The sequence below is a fragment of the Parasteatoda tepidariorum genome, chromosome 1 (assembly GCF_982258835.1).
Source record: "Parasteatoda tepidariorum strain Cologne lab strain chromosome 1, Ptep-v5.0, whole genome shotgun sequence".
Classification (NCBI taxonomy): Eukaryota; Metazoa; Arthropoda; class Arachnida; order Araneae; family Theridiidae; genus Parasteatoda; species Parasteatoda tepidariorum.
Window position 1 is genome coordinate 55,462,676 of NC_141755.1, and position 19,455 is coordinate 55,482,130.

The 19,455-nt window shown below is 27.7% G+C and overlaps 1 protein-coding gene across 3 annotated transcripts in view; it reads left to right on the plus strand.

Moving 5' to 3' along the window:
- The window catches only part of LOC107448222 (serine/threonine-protein kinase PLK4), a 54,379-nt gene extending 36,649 nt beyond the window's left edge, over positions 1 to 17,730 (plus strand). For 2 of the 3 annotated variants that reach the window (XM_087164526.1, XM_087164531.1), the window contains exons 12-18: positions 2,041 to 2,284; positions 3,460 to 3,569; positions 6,718 to 6,815; positions 6,921 to 6,990; positions 12,429 to 12,548; positions 15,707 to 15,810; positions 16,994 to 17,730. In XM_087164526.1, the coding sequence (XP_087020652.1) occupies positions 2,041 to 2,284; positions 3,460 to 3,569; positions 6,718 to 6,815; positions 6,921 to 6,990; positions 12,429 to 12,548; positions 15,707 to 15,810; positions 16,994 to 17,108 (861 nt within the window). In that variant the 3' untranslated portion in view covers positions 17,109 to 17,730. Of the gene's footprint in view, positions 1 to 2,040; positions 2,285 to 3,459; positions 3,570 to 6,717; positions 6,816 to 6,920; positions 6,991 to 12,428; positions 12,553 to 15,706; positions 15,811 to 16,993 lie in introns of those variants that run through there. The other variant, XM_087164528.1, reaches the window with a different exon arrangement.
- The last annotated feature ends 1,725 nt before the right edge of the window (positions 17,731 to 19,455 follow it).

The following is a 19,455-nucleotide window of genomic DNA, read 5'->3' on the forward strand; positions in this document are numbered from 1 at the left end:
CGAACTATTTCTTAAACCAATAGTAATCCCTGGGATTTCCCCTCAAGTATAACAAAGTAGAGTTAAATTCTTTTGCTACTTTCCCTAGGATAAAAACTTAAGCACACAGTTTTGGAGTGCGAATTTGAGCTCTGCCTTTGATAGAAAATGTCTTGAATATATTATGTGAAGCTTATAAAATATTTTTTGCCTTCCAACTGCTATCTGCGTGGCCTAACAACACTCACCATGACTGCTACCCTTTCAAGCGTTGCAGGATATTTTTGCAGTTGGTTTGGTACTTTTTTTTCACTGGTTCCATTTTAAAAATGCTTTTTTCAAATAAGTAAAAAATATATAAATAAAAAAGGAAAGAAGAAAACAATCGAATGAAGTTTTGGGAGATGCCGGCGTTGCTCGTGAAACAGACAAAAAATTAAAAGAAGAGAATTTCGGGACTTTCCTCCTTAATGGGTCCAGATGCTGCCTCTACCGTTGTACCGGAATTGCTGTTGGAGATTTGATGTCGTTGCTGTTTTGTTTCATTTTCGTCTACCATGTGTTACCATCAACAATTAGCCTCTTGCGGATTTACAGCAGGTGCTTGCTGTGTTGCCCTACTTGCTTGCTACTTGTCGGTCTCATTGAGGGTTGATAAAGGTTCAGTATGTGATCGACTTGTTTTTGTTTTCGGTGTTTCCTTGAACGGGAGATGACCAAAAATATGATCTCAAGTGGTGGCTATGATTCCGCTCGCGTGTGCGCGTGATTTATCAAATATTTGAAGTGATTTATTGGTGAATACATGAAGATCTGATTGGTATTTACTCTCAAAATTTTCTATATCAGTTGAAATTTTTAAATGTGAATACTTTGAATCATTCACACTCATATCTTGAAATTGGAACATATAATTTTATTGCTATTGATATTTATATTTTGATAATATTTCCATTTATTGATATTATTATAAAATGGTTTACCATATTATTTGTTTATATTAAATAATAATATTAAAATTTCGTGCATATATTTTTTTTCTTCTCACTTTTGATTCAGTATGATTATAATTTTAATTATTATTTAAGGAATCAGAAGTCTTAAACTTCAGATTAAAGACAAAGTGTAAAATTTTTTATTCTCTCATTGAAATAAAAATACTGAAGTCATAAACTTCAGAATAACGACCATTGTGTCAAATTTTTCTTACATTTTATTTTCAGATTGAAATTTTTTTGACAAAAAGTGTCAATTTGTATTTTTATATCTCATCTCAATTGTATTTTCATATATTTTATCTTTCATATTTTTGAATATTTACATTTTTAAGAAAATTTTTATAGATTTTCTTATCTTAAGTGAAAAGTTTATTTTAATTTTGTTAGTATCAGGAATAACTTTATTTACTGTGATTATCACGAAGGACTAAAAAAGCTTAAATCACAAAAAACTATTGAAAATTAAGATCTAACACTTCAATTTGATGGTAGTGCTACTTCAAAATTTTTTTTATCTTCCTCGAACACTTTATGAAAAATGTTTTACATTGTGTGCAAATGTGCTTTTTTTTATATAATTCATATTACTTTATATGTTGTTGATATCACAAATGTTATTATTATTTTTTTTTCATTTTAATTGTGCCATCATAGGGAAAGTTTTGCAAAGGGATAATTTTTAAAATTTTTAGATATTAGTTAAAATTTTCGGCGAGGGGGGATGTAACATAAAAAGCTTCTATTAATCTTTTTATGTTAGATTCTTCGCTATAAAACAATTCCTATTTTATTACTAATTATTTATTCAAGTCGAAATGCTTTCTCACACTTTTAAAAGCCACACCCTGTTTCTAAATCTATTTTTGGCTGAAGTATGCCTACATTTAAATAAAGACATTTTTCCCTTTAAACTTCGTGAGAATCATTCGAACTATTTCTTAAACCAATAGTAATCCCTGGGATTTCCCTTTTCCCCTCAAATATAACAAAGTAGAGGGAAATTCTTTTGCTACTTTCCCTAACACACACATATATATATACATAAATTATATTTCTTTTAAAGGTAGGTGTTTTTGATCCAGAAGACAGAAATTATACCACGGATGACGTTCCAGATTTTCCTAAAAAAAAATTATATTCCTTTATAGACTTACCTGATAAATATTGGGAAAAGTATAAATTTATCAAAAGATTTGTTGATTGCAAAAGAGCGAAGACACCTAAGATAATTATTTATACAAAAACAGCTAAGTGCTCAATGATGGAAAACTTTCCAGATCCTAACTTTGAATTAAAGTTTAGTGAAGGTAATTATATATATATTTTTTTAAAATTCAGTTTCTTAGTATGTTTATAGTTGATTTCTTATTTTATTCTGATTAGTTGATTATTAATAATTGCAATATCTATAGCCAGGATAGTTTTTTTAAAAACATTTTTGCCATTTATTTTTTTAATATTATAACGGAACTACCGCCTTATTGAACCAGTTCAGCATAATAATCGTAAGAATTAGTACACTTATTTTTCACTTTATAAATTTTAAGGCGCCATAACATATATGATAACCATTCACTTTGCAAACTTGTGCTATGCAAATTTTTTCTCTCTGAATTTTTTAAAAATAATATTCAAATTTTAAAGAATAACACATTTTCCTAAAAAATCTAATAAATCAATCATTAGTTGATAAATTTCTCTAAATCTCACATGTATTTGTTTTATAATTAATTTTGATAGTATTTCAAATTTTCATGTGTTAAAGTTAGAATTTTTTTTAAGAACTTGTTTTTTATATGTTTGTTTTCTAAGTTGAGAGATCATACACTAAATTACTTATGTACAAAAATTGTTACTAATATATATTACTGCATATTTGTTTCTAGGTTATAGAAAACCTATTTTAAAATTATTCGGTGTTAGAAGTTTCAAAATTAATTATAAATATTAACTAAATATTGGTATAATGGAATATTTACTAAGTGATGCCAGTTTTTTTTTTCATTGAACAGTACTATAAAAATTTTTATATTCTTCCATTAATAATATACTGGAAATAGTTAAAATTTTCTGTTCTTAATAAAGTCGTTCTGAAAAAAAAAAGTATATTTTATTATTCTTATTTGTGATAAAATTTGCCCTTATTAAACTAAAAGTAGAGCAAACTGCTTTTTAGTTTGATGTTTGATTTTTTAATTAAAGTAGTCTGGTATACATATCTACTTAAAAAAATAAAATGTTTTCTTGATTCCTTTTCTTGCCTCTTACGAAGCCTGTATAATGGTTTACATTGAATGTTAATGGTGTATGGGAAACTTTTTTAATGGAATATATTTATCTTAAGAAAATAACTAAGAAAAGGATTCATTGCTTTTGTTTTATTTTTCACATTTTTAAAATCTTGATTTGCAAACTACTTGGCTTTTATGTGAAGTTAATTCAAATTTTTCTTCACACTAAAATTTTTTTCACTTTCTCTTAGGTTGGAGTATTATAAAAGAAAGATCAGGAATCTTTAAACTACAAAATAAAGTAAAGGAAACTGTTGCAAAGAAAAATGTTGCTCAGAAATATTTAAATTTGTTTAACGAAGTAAGTAATTGTCATATTATTTAAATTTTAAGAATGGTAACATTTTTGAGAGGCATTCATCTTTTAATGCTTTCTTTTTAAATATTTGTATGTATTGTCGTAAAAATATTGAGTTTAGCCATTCTAGAGAATTCTTTAGCAATGCTTGTAATATTGATTATCTGAGAATACTTGTAATATTGGTGTCAAGTAAAAAGTATTGCATTTAATTAATCTTTTTTCTAGTTACTGTATTGTATTTAAATCCTTGGATATCTAATTGTATAGGATATCTAATGTCCAAAAGTTGAAAATGCAACATACATTGCAAAACAAAAAATAAACTGAACACCTTAACTATTTATCTAATGATCACATTACTAAGATATGATCGTTATAGTTTGGTGGATTAACTTTAAATATGCTAATTAATTAGTGCAAACTAAGGCAAACAATGTTTAAGAGCACAAAAAATGTTTAAAATACAGACAGCTGTTTCGGATGCTCAAAGGGAAGCCTTCATCAGTGTAACAGAAAGAAATAAGAGAAAACAGGGTAAATATATATAGAGAAAGATGACGTCACAAGAGGGTTTAGACTTTAGAGCGACGGCGAAGGGAAAGGTGAATGGATGACGACGAATAGGAAGCAAGGAACAAAAAGGTGGTTAGTTAGGTTTAATCATAGATTTCCAAACAGGAGAAAGATAAGGAACGCTGGATAGGTCATTGACCAACAGTTTGGAATTTTTGAAAATATGATAAGACTCGTAAAAATCTAAATCAAATATTGAAGAATAATTTTGAATGACTTTAGAAGAAGAAAAATTAAAATTATGACTAGAGTTCCAACAATGTTGGTCAATAGATGAGCGTTTAAATTCTTGTTTTTTGACATAAGCTTCATGTTCCTTGACACGACACTTCAGGGCACGCTTAGTTTGGCCAATATATGAAAGGCCGCATTGGCAATAATTTGATATATACCCCAGCTATTTTGACTGTCAATGGGCTGTTTGAGATTAGAAAAATTTATCTTATTATTGGGACTGAAAATAATATTAAAATCAAACTTCTTTAGGATACAACTTGCCGACTTATTTTTTTCTCTTCCTCCTCATTACAAATCCTCCCACTCACCCAACCAAAAACTTGCCTCTTTTCGGTTTTTTTTTGTCTACCCTGCTGTTAATATTTGTTCCAATTTTGATCTTCTTGATGCAGAATTAAATTACATCAAAGCCATTGCTCATGACAAAGTATAATTATAAAAACTAATAATATTTATAAAAACTATATATAAACAAAGCAGGGTTCGTGATTTTTTTGATTTAAATCGGATTTTTTTGATTTAAATCAGATTTTTTTGATTTTTATTTAAATACACTATAAGAGCTTTAATTTATGATCAAAAAAACTTTATAAATGTTTGATCAAAATTAAATTAATATTAAAACTATATTATAACAATATTTTAGAAGCTCTAACTTACTAAAATAATTTTTCATTATAATGCATAGCGACCATTTTGATACAAAGGCATGATTGAAATTAAAAGACAAGATAAAATAGATAATTTAAAGAATACTATTTTAACTAATAGCACAAAGTTTCAATTAGCACAGCATAATTTTAATTTAAAACTGTGATCTCTTTTTTTCCCTCATGATTTATAAAATGGCAAAATAAATGCAACAGATTGTGTTTATAAATGTTGTTATTCATCAAAAAATAAATATTCAATCTATATATTTTTATGTTAAAATATTCATTTTCAATCCTTTATCAAAATACATAAGTTAAGCTAAAAAAAAATTTAAAAAAAATCTATGTACTTATTGGAATTTTTTTTTCACAAAAGAAAATCTGATAATTTCAAAGATACCGTAAACATATTATGAGAAGAAAAATAAAAACCAGTTAATAACCCTACTGCTTCAAATAGACTTTGATAGGGAAGAATGACACTATATCAGGAAAAAAATATCTGAAGTCAGCTTTTTTTTTCTTTCTATTTTTGGCATATTAAGGTAATTTCTATTTAATATAACCTCAAGCTTTAGAAATATAGAAATTTCCATCAATAAACTATAATGTAGATTTGAATTTCATGCTTTTTTAATCAAAGGGTAGAATTTTAATTAACATTTGCTTTTTGAGAAAAAGCATGTTTATTTACTTTCTACAGCTATGCAAGTCTATATTAAGACAGCATTAAATATTTACTTTAATCTGTACTTTCAATGTTAAGAATCAAAAGATTTTTAAACATGTAATTTTAAATGTGTTTAACACACTCCAAGAAAAGAGTAATTTCGTTAACTAAAATTAATTAATGCAGCAATTTATTTAAAATAAATTTTAAAACTAAGAAAAGAAAATAATAAAAGTATCAATAATTTAAAGCACTGTTTTTTAACTTTTAAAATCAATATAATATACATATAAAAATCAGTTGATTTAAATCAATGATTTTTTTAAAAAAATCATTTGATTTTAATCATGCTTTAAATCGTGATTTAAATCAAGCTGATTTAAATCAACGAACCCTGAAACAAAGTAATATTTATAAAAACTTAACTAAACAATTGCCTACTCATGAACCTTCCAAAGAATTTTCTAACAATTTAGTCATTTTACACTATTTTCCGAAAATAAGTTGGCAAGTTGCTAATATCCTAAAGAAGTTTGATTTTAATATTTAATTAATTAGTGTAGATGATATTTAAAGCTATAAAGTTAGGCACAATTTTTACTAAATAAACATTCTTTTTGACAAATTTGAAATCTTGGTTTAAAAATATGCGAGATAGGGACATATTCTCGATAATATGGTCCCAATACTTTTACCAAACTAGGATCCTTCACAGGAAGTTAGACTTGACTTTATCATATACTGCATAAAAATAGTTCACAAACTTTAGGTACACACCACAAAAGCTAGCACCATTGAGAGTACATCAGAATTTCCTTATTGAAAACATAATAATTTAGCTTCTCATTTGAAGAAAAAAAAATACATCACCTTAACTATAAAGTTGGTGAAATTTAATGTCAATTCTAAGAAATTTATGTACAGAGATTTTTTGTGTATTTTTATGTTATTTATAAATAATTTAAAATATTTTGTAGGAGATAATAAATAAGAATTATATGTTTGTTTTCATTAGATGACAAAGCTGTGTAATTTTTTTCATGAATATTTAAAGCCATTAGAACGAAATAATGAAGTTGATGAAACAATTCTCTTTCCTGCTATTTTTGGAGAGTGGGTATACTTTTCTTACTTCATAGTCTTTTAACTGCAATTTTACATTTCCTTTTTATTTTCTGGCATAAAAAATAATTTCTATTTTATTATTTAATTTTTTAGCAAGGCTGCATTTTTTCAAGCTCTTAAGAATTCTACTGATGAGCATTGTATGAGTGGAAAAAATAAACGAGTATGTCATGTTTGTCTCTATATTATACACCATATGTACCATTGTCTGTATTGTTCGTGTATGTGGTTATTAGAAATATATCTTTTTAGATTTTTCAATGTACTCTTCTGTTATTAATGTTCTCTGTAAGCATGCCACTGCTTCTATCAAATTTGTACAAAAGTTTCAAAATGTTAAATTAAATTTGGCAGATAAAGACAGTTTTCAAGCTTTTCCCTCATTTATAGATGTGAGGCATTGTCTTATTAATCTTAACCTCTGCTCAGTTTATATCTCATGCTGTAATTAAGAGAAATTGTAAGTTTTTATGTATGTATCAAGTTTATTAATTCTTCCTTTTTTTTTAAAAATGTATTTTGTTAAATCACTGTTGAGGAAAAGTATATATATATAAAGGAGATATTTCATTACTGTATGAAATTGGTCTTTATAGCTTTTAAATCCTTCTTTCTTAATAGTGTTGAGGAATTTTTTTAAAATTTAAATTAATTTACAATCTCTAGTATGTTTATAAATTTGTGTGTTTTTATATTCAAATTTTACTTATTATTAATTGCTGTTTTTCAATTTCAAACAATTTAACAAGAAAAAAATTCAATCAATTTAACAGGAAAGGTAACCATTGTATAATTCTGTTTAACTGAGTTATACTTAATTTCTATGTGTCTTAATTTCTACTCTTCTAACCAAATATCTACTTCGCACTAAAAGTGAGATAGATTTCCTCAGCGTCTTACAAAATACTAAAACACAAGTGAATATTTATTGAAGTAAATTTAAGAAAATTAAAAATTTAATTGTCTACTAGAAATTTTAATTAAAGTTAATGTACTTTTGTATTTTAAATGTAATGTTCATAATGTTAGATATACGCTAGTTAAAGTACCGTAAAATACCGATAAAGCGCCCCCCTTAATTTTGACGAAAATCGGCGTGATATAGAGGGGGGCCGATAAACGGTACTCAAGAAAATTCTAAGCACCGTTTATTTCTAAAAAATCGTCTATATTGGTTGGGCATTAATAATTATGAATCGTAAAATATACAGTAAAAATAATCATAGAAAAAGAGAGAAAATATAAATTTTAATTAGTAAAATCACTTACCTTTACAGTGATCCTTCATTTTTAAATTTCAGTGCGATTGCGGCACATGCAAATAGGTGAAAAAATAAAAAATATATACAACAGCATATTTCATAAGAAGAAAGATATTTTATTTAGTTACTTTAATCATTATCTGAAAATCCATTAAAAGAAATATCAGAATCGTCATCCAAAATAAGGTTAACACACTCTTCATTCAGTTCATCAGTGATATCATTGTCTACAGATCCGACATTGACTTCCGCTAATCTGGTATGAAATAGCCCATCTTCGCTTCCATCTAAAGCGTTCGATATACCACAACGCTTGAAGGATTTAGAAATAGTCTCTTCGGTGACCGCTTCCCAAGCAGCTGACACAAAACCAATCACATCTTGCCGAGTTGGCCTTTTTAAATTCCCAGCAAGAGTCTTTTGTTTGTTTCTAATGAAGACGGCCCATTCTCTTCGCAGTGCACTTTTGAAGGGCGCCATCCACGAAACATCTGCTGGCTGCAGAAGACCTGTGCACCCTGCCGGTATCAAAACCAAATCAGTGTCTAGATCTTTTAATTTTTCTTGGAGACTTGAAGTTTTATGGATTGAAGCTCGATCTAAGATAATCAATCTTCTTACATCATCTTCATTGGGACCCCAAATCCTCGTTAACCAACTTTCCATAAGGTTGGTCGTCATCCATCCGTTGAAAGAGCAGGTAACTTTTACATTATGAGGAACTTTTAAGTCTTTCAGCACGCGAGGTGGGATGCGTCCTGTTGGCTCTTTTAAAATCACGAAAGCGGGAAGCTTATGCCCTGAGGCAGTTGCTGCTAGCGCTACGGTAAAGCCTCGCTTTTTGCACCCCGTGTTTGTGATTCTGATTGTACTTTTTCCAGCAATATCATTAGTCCGAGCGTATGGCTCATCAAACCGCACCATCGTTTGATCCATATTTCGAATATTATATGGCGTGTAGTCATTTTTTATTCTTAACGAACGAATAGCTTGAATGAAGCTATTTGCGGCTTCAACGTGATCACTTGGCAACTTCTGGCTTTCATTTGTTCCTCTTCGCATGGAAATGTTGAACCTTTTTTTCCATCGTTTTATATACATAGAGGATGCTTTGAAATCTATAAGTCCAAGAGAAGCTGCTATTTTTAATGCTTCTTCTTCTAGCATTCTGTTGGATACAGCAAAGCCATTTTCTCTTTCTTTTTCTAAAAATTCAAACAGGGTATCATCTAATTCTTCTGATAAAGGTTTTCTCCCAGTGATTAATTTCCGAATTTTCTTTTGTTCCCCATGATTATTAGCTAATAAAATTTCTTCTTTATTAATCCACTCTCGAATTCTTTTTCTGTCGATGCCGAAATGCCTAGAAGTTCGGTGTATAACAGAACCATTTTCCTTATGCCATTGGATGACTTCCAACTTTTTAGAAACAGTATAAGAGCTGATTTTAGGCATCCTGCTTGTTAGAGATCACAATAAGGACTGATTCTAATCTCTGTGAACAAGGGGAATGTTCAGTCTCCACCCCCAAAATATTCTGATTTTTCTTGCCCCTGTAGTACAATTCTAAGAAATGATAATTCCCTTTGACTCCTTATCTCTTTCATTCAATTCCACCCCCTTCCAATTTACATTCTTCTTCCCATGCTTGGCAAAGGATATTCTTTCTTTTCTGCTCAATCTTTTACATTCAACTCTCCCACCACACCCTAAATTTTTCTCACATTCTTATCAGTGAGTGTACATTCCAATCAAGGTGACCTTGACTTCTAATCTTTTTCGTTTTTTCTTTTAAGAAATTTATATTGTTAAGACAAAAAAAATCAGCTATATTCTTTTTATTTTGAATTTTATTCTGTTGAAGTAACTTACTTTATTTTATCTTTTAAAAATAAAAACGAAGCCTGAAGAAAAAAATAATAATAAATCTGTATCAAAGGAAACATCTGTTTCTAAAGCAGTTTAAAATAAAGTGAGAAGTAAAAACACCCGCATTTCCAATGAACAAAATAAAGAAATGGAAGTTGGAAAAAACTGATCAATCAATCTTGACAGCTGTGCTTTACTGCCCCTGAATTTCCCTCCTCTGTTTGACCATAAATTGGCCACACCCAGTTGACATTGAAACTACCACATGGACAATAAAATGAATTTATCCCTTTTGCGATTTTTTATTCGATTCATTAATTTTTTTTATTTTGCCGCTTTTTATTTTTTCTTGTTAATTGTTGCTTGCTTGCTTTTTTTCTTTTTTTATCGTTATTAATTTTTAGCTTGTTTTTTGTTGCTATTCATTGTTAGTTTGTTAGCATTTAGTTTAAAAAGCTTTTTTTTTTTCTTGCGAGGTAAGCGTCTTTTGTTAAAACAAAATGTTATCTAAAAGAAAAAACGAGAACTATGATCTCGCTCCAAAGAAGAAACGATTATTTCTTCTTCATAGGATTCTGATTATTTCTTCTTCTCTTATGATGGGCCAGTTTTAAATTCACCCCATCATAATCTATGATCGAAACTTGACTAAATTTATTGGTTTTTCTGAAATTAACAGTGGAATTGAATAATAGTAATATTTGGGGGCCATATTGGAATTTCCGAAAGAGATCCGAAGTGCGGCATTTCGTCAGTCCCGTGAGTGTCGGATTTAGGGTCCTATTCTTCCTTTTCTGTTCACTTAAATTACAATTGCTAAGGCGCTAAATAGATTTCTAGCTTGCGATTTTTCTTCAAGCTGGGGGTGGATACAAGATGCATACCTTTTAAATTTTCTCCTTATGCGATGTTTTTTTAAAATTATTATTTCGTTTATTTATTTTCTTACAGGCTGCTGCCGAAAGTTAGCTAAGAATTGGCGATGTTCTGCAGCAGATCGCGATACGGGCGAATATTTCGTCGACTTCGTTATTAATTTTTTTTAATAGTCAGAAAATTATTTCTTAAATAACTTTCCTTGACAAATTTTTTTGCTACAAAAAAATATTTCGTCGGAAGCGCCGCTGCATGTAGGAGGGGGGGGGGGCGTTTTTTGGGTACTGATTGGCAATCTGCATAGATGTGAAACTACAGGGGGGCGCTTTATCGAGTTGGGGCGCTTTATCGGTATTTTACGGTAGATTTTCTTCTCTGATTTCTTTATACTAGTAAAAATGAAAGAAATCCTTTGCCGTTTACCTGAGAACTAATCACACGTTATACGAGATGTGGCTGTTCGATAACCAGACTAGTGCTTCCACAACCAACTACACGAAAGACAAATGTGAATGACCTAAATCTAAAGTTTGAAGTTTGCATATTCGAATGTGTACCTCGCATGTCTTTAAACAGTTTGTTTTGCTTGTATTTTTAGTTGGTATTCGAGTTTTTGTTTTGCTGATATGTTTTTGTGAGACTTGTATGGCAACAAATGTTTAGCTCATGTGCAAGTTTTTGAGTGGTTAAAATGTTTCCCAGATAGTCAAGAAGATGATTGACATCCGGGTCACCAATCCAGATCAAACATTGAAGAATATATTGAAAAAAAGTCAGTAATCTGAGTAAATTAACTCTTCAATTGATTGTCAGTTTGTTCTATAAGATCAAACTATTTTATCAATATAACTAATTTGAGGTCTATTAAAAGAGAAGCAAAGAAAGACCTAAATTGTAAAAGAACAAGTCATGGATTCTCTATCAAAAGAGCATGCCTGCTCATCCTCTTATCTCTTTGGACATTTCTAGGCAAATACAGAATATCCGCTTTATTCATTTGACATTGTATCACACAAATTATATTTGTTTCTGAAGGTCAAATAATAAGATTTCAAACCATTGATCTCTTAAAGAAAAATTTTTATGCGTCATGAAGAAGTTCACAGAAAAAGACATCCAACTCTCATGAACAATGAAAATTTCACATGGAGTATGGTAACGCCCCAAACCTCATATCCTTAGAAAAGTAATAAAAAATAATGAGGCTTTTAAGTGATTATGAAAAAGAACCTGGTATTCTTATTTGACTGCAAAGAACAGAAGACTTCTTAGAAAACAAGAGTAAATCATTTCCCATATATCCGACCATACTTGTCCCAACACAAAATATCTTTTTTCATTTTTAGTAAATTTCAAGAGTTACCTGAGTAGTTTTTATTCATATATCTGCCGGTGGTGAGTGTGATAATCAAAGAATGTTATCACGTATAAATGATTTTGTTTCTGGAAATGTGATGACAATAAGCGGCTGATTCTATTTAGCAATAATTACATATATCAATAATCACTGTACTAACAAGACTATACCAATTCTGTTTATAAACATTTATTTTGCTTATTAATCAACTTAATACTAATGTTTTAATTTTCTTAGGTATTACAGTTTTCAAACAGTAATTCAGTAAACTCATGGGAACAAAAAGATACAATTAATTATAAAAAGTATAAAGAAATTTTTCATCGTGACATCAAGAATTCAGTTGCAGCTGTGCATGTACGTACGTTAAATTTTTGAAACTTTAATTTGTATCAGCAAATAAATGTCTGTAATTGTTTCTGAAAATGTTTGATTTTACAGCATACATTTATCTCTTAAAACTCATATTTCTCATTTTCTGAAATTTTCACTCTTTCTGTAGTATTTCCCATAGCTTTTATATACTATACATGATTTTTTAATATTTATTTCTTGGATTATTTCTTTATATTCATACTTTATTTGCTAATACAAGTTATAAACTTTAATTTGTATCAGCGAATGAATGTCTTTGTAATGAGGAACCTTCATGTGTAAGGTAATCGCCTAATCTTGATTATTTTGAATAGTCTATAACATAAAACTCTCAAAAATCAAATCAGTATATTCAAAATTGACCAGTAATTTTTAAAATCATAGCTCAAAATTAGCTTAAAATGAAACTAACTTCACATGACTCAAAAAAAGGCGGGGGTTGCTTATGACGTCAGTATATAGTACCTGGGTAAAAAGAATTGGCCGAACCTAAACTTGTCATAGAGTAAAGTGATGTTGTCTACAAAGGAGTTTTATTCTAATATAAATTTATTTATTGCCAAAATTGAGTTAACTTTTTGGTTTAATGCAGAGAGAGAGAGAGAAGGATGTTTGGTTTAAGATTTTTTTTTTAAAATCAAAAATATCAATTTTGACATTCTAAAGTGTTGTAGGAAATAAGAAAATTTTTCACCTAATAGTTTCATCCCAGATAGGAAATGGAAATATTTAAGATTTAGATTTTTAAGTTTTTTACTAGAGATGTAAATAATTCTCAATCTCTTATTTATTTATTTGTAGCTATTTTTTTATCCTTAAAACCGTTTTTCCTGAAAAACTACAAAAAATAAATAATTATTTATTTGTAATAATTTTTTTATGTGCAATATTTAATTTATTCAGAGTAATGTATTGGATGCGAAATTTGCATTTTGAGATTTTATAACGTTCTTAGTTAAAATATTTTTGCAAGATGCATTTCGCAAAATAAAATTCAAACAAAATTTACCAAAAAAAAAAAAAAACAAAAAATGCAAGAACACAATGGCGAATTGCTTGTGTGTGTAGAAAACTTTAAGAATTTAAAGTGTGATGTAAAGTGTCATGTAAATAGACATTTTCTTGAATAATTAAAATGAACTTAAATATTGTTAAAATTGCTAATTTTTTTTCGAAGTTCGCTGTTTTTGTGACAATGACTAAATTATAAAAATTGTTTTTTTAAAATTTCAAAAATTACAGAAATAACTTTGAAAAATGATTTTATAATTTAAGAACTTTTTTTTTTCAGAATTAAATTCCCCTCCCCCTTCTGAGAAAAATTTTGTAGGTGCCCTTGAAAAAAATTATGAATGCAAAAAAAAAAAAGAAAGTTTTAAACTGCTTTCCTATTTTGTACTTTTTTTTTCAATGACCTCTGAAAAGCATTATTATTATTATTTTTATTAATGTTGCTTTATTTTTATGAATAACGTACATTAAGGTATGAATTGTTTTAAAAGTTCCATGCTGGTATGATCGCAGACTGAGCACATTGAAATGTATAAGAATTTAAATGAAAAGTTTTTATAGAAATAAAGTTTAAAAATTTTCTTAAAAAATGTCTTTGTTATTGTTTAGTTCTATATTTGTAATGTCCTTATATTTTATTTAATTGTTATTAGAAGTGATGCAAAAGATTTTAAGCCCCTTCCATTTTTTATTTTAATTATTTTAACATTTTTCCTCTTCCCAACTGCAAAAAAATAAAATGAATTATTTTTATTTAAAAAATTTCGATTTTAATAGAGTAAAAAACAAAAGAACGTATATTGTAGATAATGAAGTTAAAGCAGAATGAAACAAAATAGGTCATTTAAATTAAAGAACAATATTTATAAAAAGGAATAACTGGTACACGATTATTCTTTAAGAATAAAATCCTTTCAAAGAATAAAATACATTTCATAAACATTTTAATTCAGCATAGTGAATGATTTCTTCAGAGAATATATAACTATTACAGCGGGATATAAAAGAATACTTGGAGTTATTTTTGAGAGTTTTTATCAATGTTCTGCGAGCAACGGCATGCGCTTTTACTGTATCAGAAGGTGATGGGAGTCGTATTTTTCCTATATATTGACGTCATTAGCCAAGGTGGGGAAACTAAATGCGTTTCAGAGGCGTGACTAATCGCACAATTTTAAATATTAATTACAAAATAACTAGTTAACCCTATGAACTGAAATTGGTGTCTAACGCCATAAAATGGTTTAAAGTCTTATATTAAAAAAAAAAAAAAAAATACCATGCTCGTTCCTCATTGTTTCTGAAAATGTTTGATTTTTACAGCATACATTTATCTCTTAGAAATCATATTTCTCATTTTCTGAAATTTTTGCTCTTTCTTTAGTATTTTCCATAGCTTTTATATACTATTCATGATTCTTTAATATTTATTTCTTGAATTATTTCTTTACATTCCTACTTTATTAGCTGATACAAATTATAAACTTTAATTTGTATCAGCAAATAAATGTCTTTGTAATTGTTTCTGAAAATGTTTGATTTTTACAGCATACATTTATCTCTTAGAACTCATATTTCCCATTTTATGAAATTTTCAGTCTTTCTGTAGTATTTTCCATAGCAATTATATATACTATACATCATTCTTTAATATTTATTTCTTGGATTATTTCTTTATATTCATCTAAGTTGTTATGAAGGCACTCTATTTAGGTTACCTTAGTGTTATAGCTGTGTAATATTTTATTTTAATGGGCATACTCTTATCAGAAAGTTATCAGTATAGTTACGTCATCCTGAAAAGCTTTTGTTTGAATGGAATTGGTAAAAGGTTTCTAAGAAATGAAAATTTTAAAAAAAAATTTTATATTATAATATATATGGTTATTAATTTTTATAATTTTGAAACTATTTTACCGATTTTGCACAACTCTTTGTATTTTGTCCCTTAAAAATTTGTTAAAGTGATGTACAAATTTGCATATCTTGTAATTTAAGCTTTTTTTTTTATCATGGAATAAAATTATAAAAAGTGACATGAATGTTTAGAGGTCCATACTTAGAATGGTTTTAGTTCATGGCTTAGAAAGTTTTTTTTTAATGATTTTTTGTTGTTATTAATATTTTAGGATTGTGGTGATTATGTTTCTATAGAATATAAAGATGGCTTCGAACTTAGAAGTTATATTTATGGAGAAGAGGCTATGTTCTATAGCTCCAAAACAGGAGAAAGGTTGGACATTAATTTACCTATCTAAATGTTATTTTGTTTTTTCGGTTAAACAATTATACTTTTATAATAATTTTAAACAAATATTATAATTTTTTACCCTGCTGTATTATTAGTATAGTTTTAAATATACGAGCTGAAATTATTACTTTTTTTAACTGACTTCTTTCTTTCCTTTTTGTGTGTGTGTGAATGTTTATAATTTTAAAGAAACTTGATTCTTGATCTAAATCTACATATTAGCATTAAAATTTTAACAAATTTACCTTTATATTTATTATAAGTGAATTTTTGTATCATATCAAAATTTTTGCTACTTGATGTAACAGGAAAGCCAAGGAAAAAAAATTGCAATGAACAAAAAAGCAAGATTTTTGTTTAAAATTTTAATAATTGAAGATAAAGGCCATTTTATCTTTAGTTTTGAAACATTTTAAAAACTTACATGTACTTGTTGATAGTATATGCTTTAATTCCTTCGTTATTTCTTTTTAAGGACTTTTTTCCATTTCCTTAATCATTGCTGACTTTATCATTAGCTGATTATTCTCTACTCATGTTTAATGATTTATAAAGAGCCTTAGATTTTAATTGCTGTAATGCTGGAAAGACTGACATATTTCTTTCAGCTGTTATGTTTTTTTAAAAAAGCTTTTCAAGGATTTATTTACAGTATAATAGTTTCTGGCATTTGTTTAATTACTTTTTCCCCTCTGAACCATTTCTTGCTTCATCCTGAAGGAGAAAGTGGAAAAAATTTTGAGAAGCATAAATTTCTTTTCTCCCTTCAGAAATAATGCAGTTGATCTAGAATTAGTTTTATGATATTAGTTCTTTGTTTTCTTATACTTCAAATATAATTTTTTTCTCTAACAAACTTTTCTAACACTTCTAATTTCTCTTCTATAATTTATAAACTATTATAAAAAGGTGGGCTTAGATTTTTAAATTTTTTTTTAGGCTGCATTACTGAAATAGCTTAAATATAAGCCAAAATTAAGATTTGTTCTTAAAGAAATTATTCTTGTTATAATAAAGTCATTTTGTAGTTAATATATTCATGAGTATTATTTTTGCTACTAAGTAGCTTCAGACAGATGATATTCAGATTGCATTACATGTGTGTTTTTACTTACTATAGAGTTAATAATTTCTTGTTTATGCATGCATTTTTTTTACTTTATAGGTTTACCAAATGGAAAGAAAATCCCCTCTTGATGAAGAGAGTTAAGCAAGATTTGAAAATTATATTAATTTTGATTGAACACAATCGATCTAAAGAAAATGGGCAGATTACTTGATTAAATATACAACTTTACCATATCGATTTTTAAAAAGACCAGATTTTTTTTAAAATCAAAATTTTTGTACTGGACTGTCAATTCTGATTTAAAAAGATTGAAACAATTATATTTTTCGAATTAGTATTGATTTAAAAATTTGTAAATGCTTTATTAAATATTACATAAAATAATAAATAATTTTTAGTATGCTTTCAAGTTGGTCAAATGGTACACTTTTATAGATAGTTTTTATCAAAAATGCTATTTTCTTAAACATAAATTATAATTTTCATATGTTTTATTTCTGTTCCCAAACATTTCGCCTTATGAAACCCTTTTAGAAATCAATTTCTGTTTGTATCTGATATACTACTGACAAAATAAATTACATTATAAAAATTACCTAATGTTTATAAATATTATATTATGTATGTTCTACAGTGATGACCTATAAATTTAATTAATGCCCTGTAAAGTTCTCCGTTGGTCTTCAGGAAGTGATCTTCCTCTGACAATATACAACTTGGTTCAGAAGTTAAGGAGTGATTGTAAGCAAGAGGCAGAACCCACTAGTTAATTTTTTTTTTAATGTACTTACTTAGAGTTCTTTATTTCGTTTTGATTGGTTCTATTGTAAAAATATCCCATTTACATTAAAAACCTGCTCTGTTAATTATTTAATTGATATACCTGGGTATATTCCATGTTATATATAAACATAGCTGATATGTTGACTAGTAAAAGTGGTAGTTTTATTTTGGTGGTACTATCTCTCCTCTAATTTTATATATTTAATTTTTCTCTGCCCTGGTATTGGAAGGAATGAACAAGAATAAGTGGACTTACTTTTCGTATTATATCAAAAAGTATTTTTTTTTAAGTATAAAAAAAAATAATTATATACAATGTGTACCATAAAAGCAACAAAAAAATTAAACAAAGTTTTTTAAGAATGAACACTCTCCACGTAACGTCGGATCGGAAACAACATTGGGAGGTTGAAAGTTACAAAACTACTACCCATGCAAGTCAAGATTAGGTTGAAAAACAATGACAAAAGATCAGGCATGGAATTTTTCTGTTAATTCTGGGAAATCGAGTTAAAAGAACCAAATTTTTTGATTAAAAGTTGCAGTTGTGTTCAAAGTATTACAGTATTATGTTCAATGTATAATTTGTTTTCATCATTTAACAGGATTTAATTTTGTTGAATGAATATATATCAGGGTTGCCACAGGTGACTAAATGCAACTATTTTCAGCATAAAGCGACTATGGCAACTTTTTTTGCCTGAAAAGACTAAAAAAGCAACTATTTTCAGGAAAAGGAGACTATTAGGAAACTTTTCTGTACTCCTAGCAATGTTTTTTTTAGCATAATTGGGTTGAAAACCTGCAGCCCGCGAAATCTTCTGAAGACGCTGAATTTCTTTTCTTAGGAAATGTAAAATAAAAATAATAAAATTTAAAAAAATTAAATAAGTAATTAAAACATTAAAAAGTTTTAGATTGCAAATTTGAGTCATCACTTTTTAATTTGTTCAATTTGCATAGATTCTAAGTCTATTTCATTTCTCGATCGCCTTTTGAACGGTTATAACTAAGAAATTCTGCATGATTTTAAAAATCCCAATTTTTAATACGATGCATGAATTTTGAATTTGAGTAATTACTTTACACAATATATATATATATATATATTTGCTAAATCAATTATTGATGAAAGGGAAAATTTCTTAGAAAAAGTGTGTTTTTTTTTAATTGAAAAGTATTTTTTGAATGAATTCTAGTAATTAAAAGTATTTAATTCTCTGCAAATAAAATTTTTTTTTGTATAAAAATTTAGTGCTAGAACACTAGCGTTTACATAAAAATTATCGTATTCGCCACCAACTTGACTAAATGTATCATGGTATATGGCAATTAAGTCATTTAATAAAATTTTAGTCTTATTTTTGCTGAATTTCTGTTCTTATTTAGGCAACTATTTTCATGCTTCAGGCTACTAAAAGCAACTATTTTGTTCATGTTTTTCTGTTTCAACCCTGTATATATATAATTTCCATTTGTTTCATGTTTTTTTTAATTTGAGTAGCACCTTAAATCATTTATGTGTAAAACATCAGTTATTTATTATAAATTTTTAAATGAATGAAACATTTCATTGCTATTTTCTTCTTTAGAACATTAAATTATAGTGTTATTCAATGTATCTTATAAAATTTGTTTCTCAATTATATTTTGTGACAAAAACTATAAAAGTGTGCTAAAAATTCCTGCTAATGAAATTAATCTCACAGTAGATAATTTGATTTAAATTTTAAAGAAGGTAAATACTTTAATGATTCAAAGAATTAGCTCTAGTT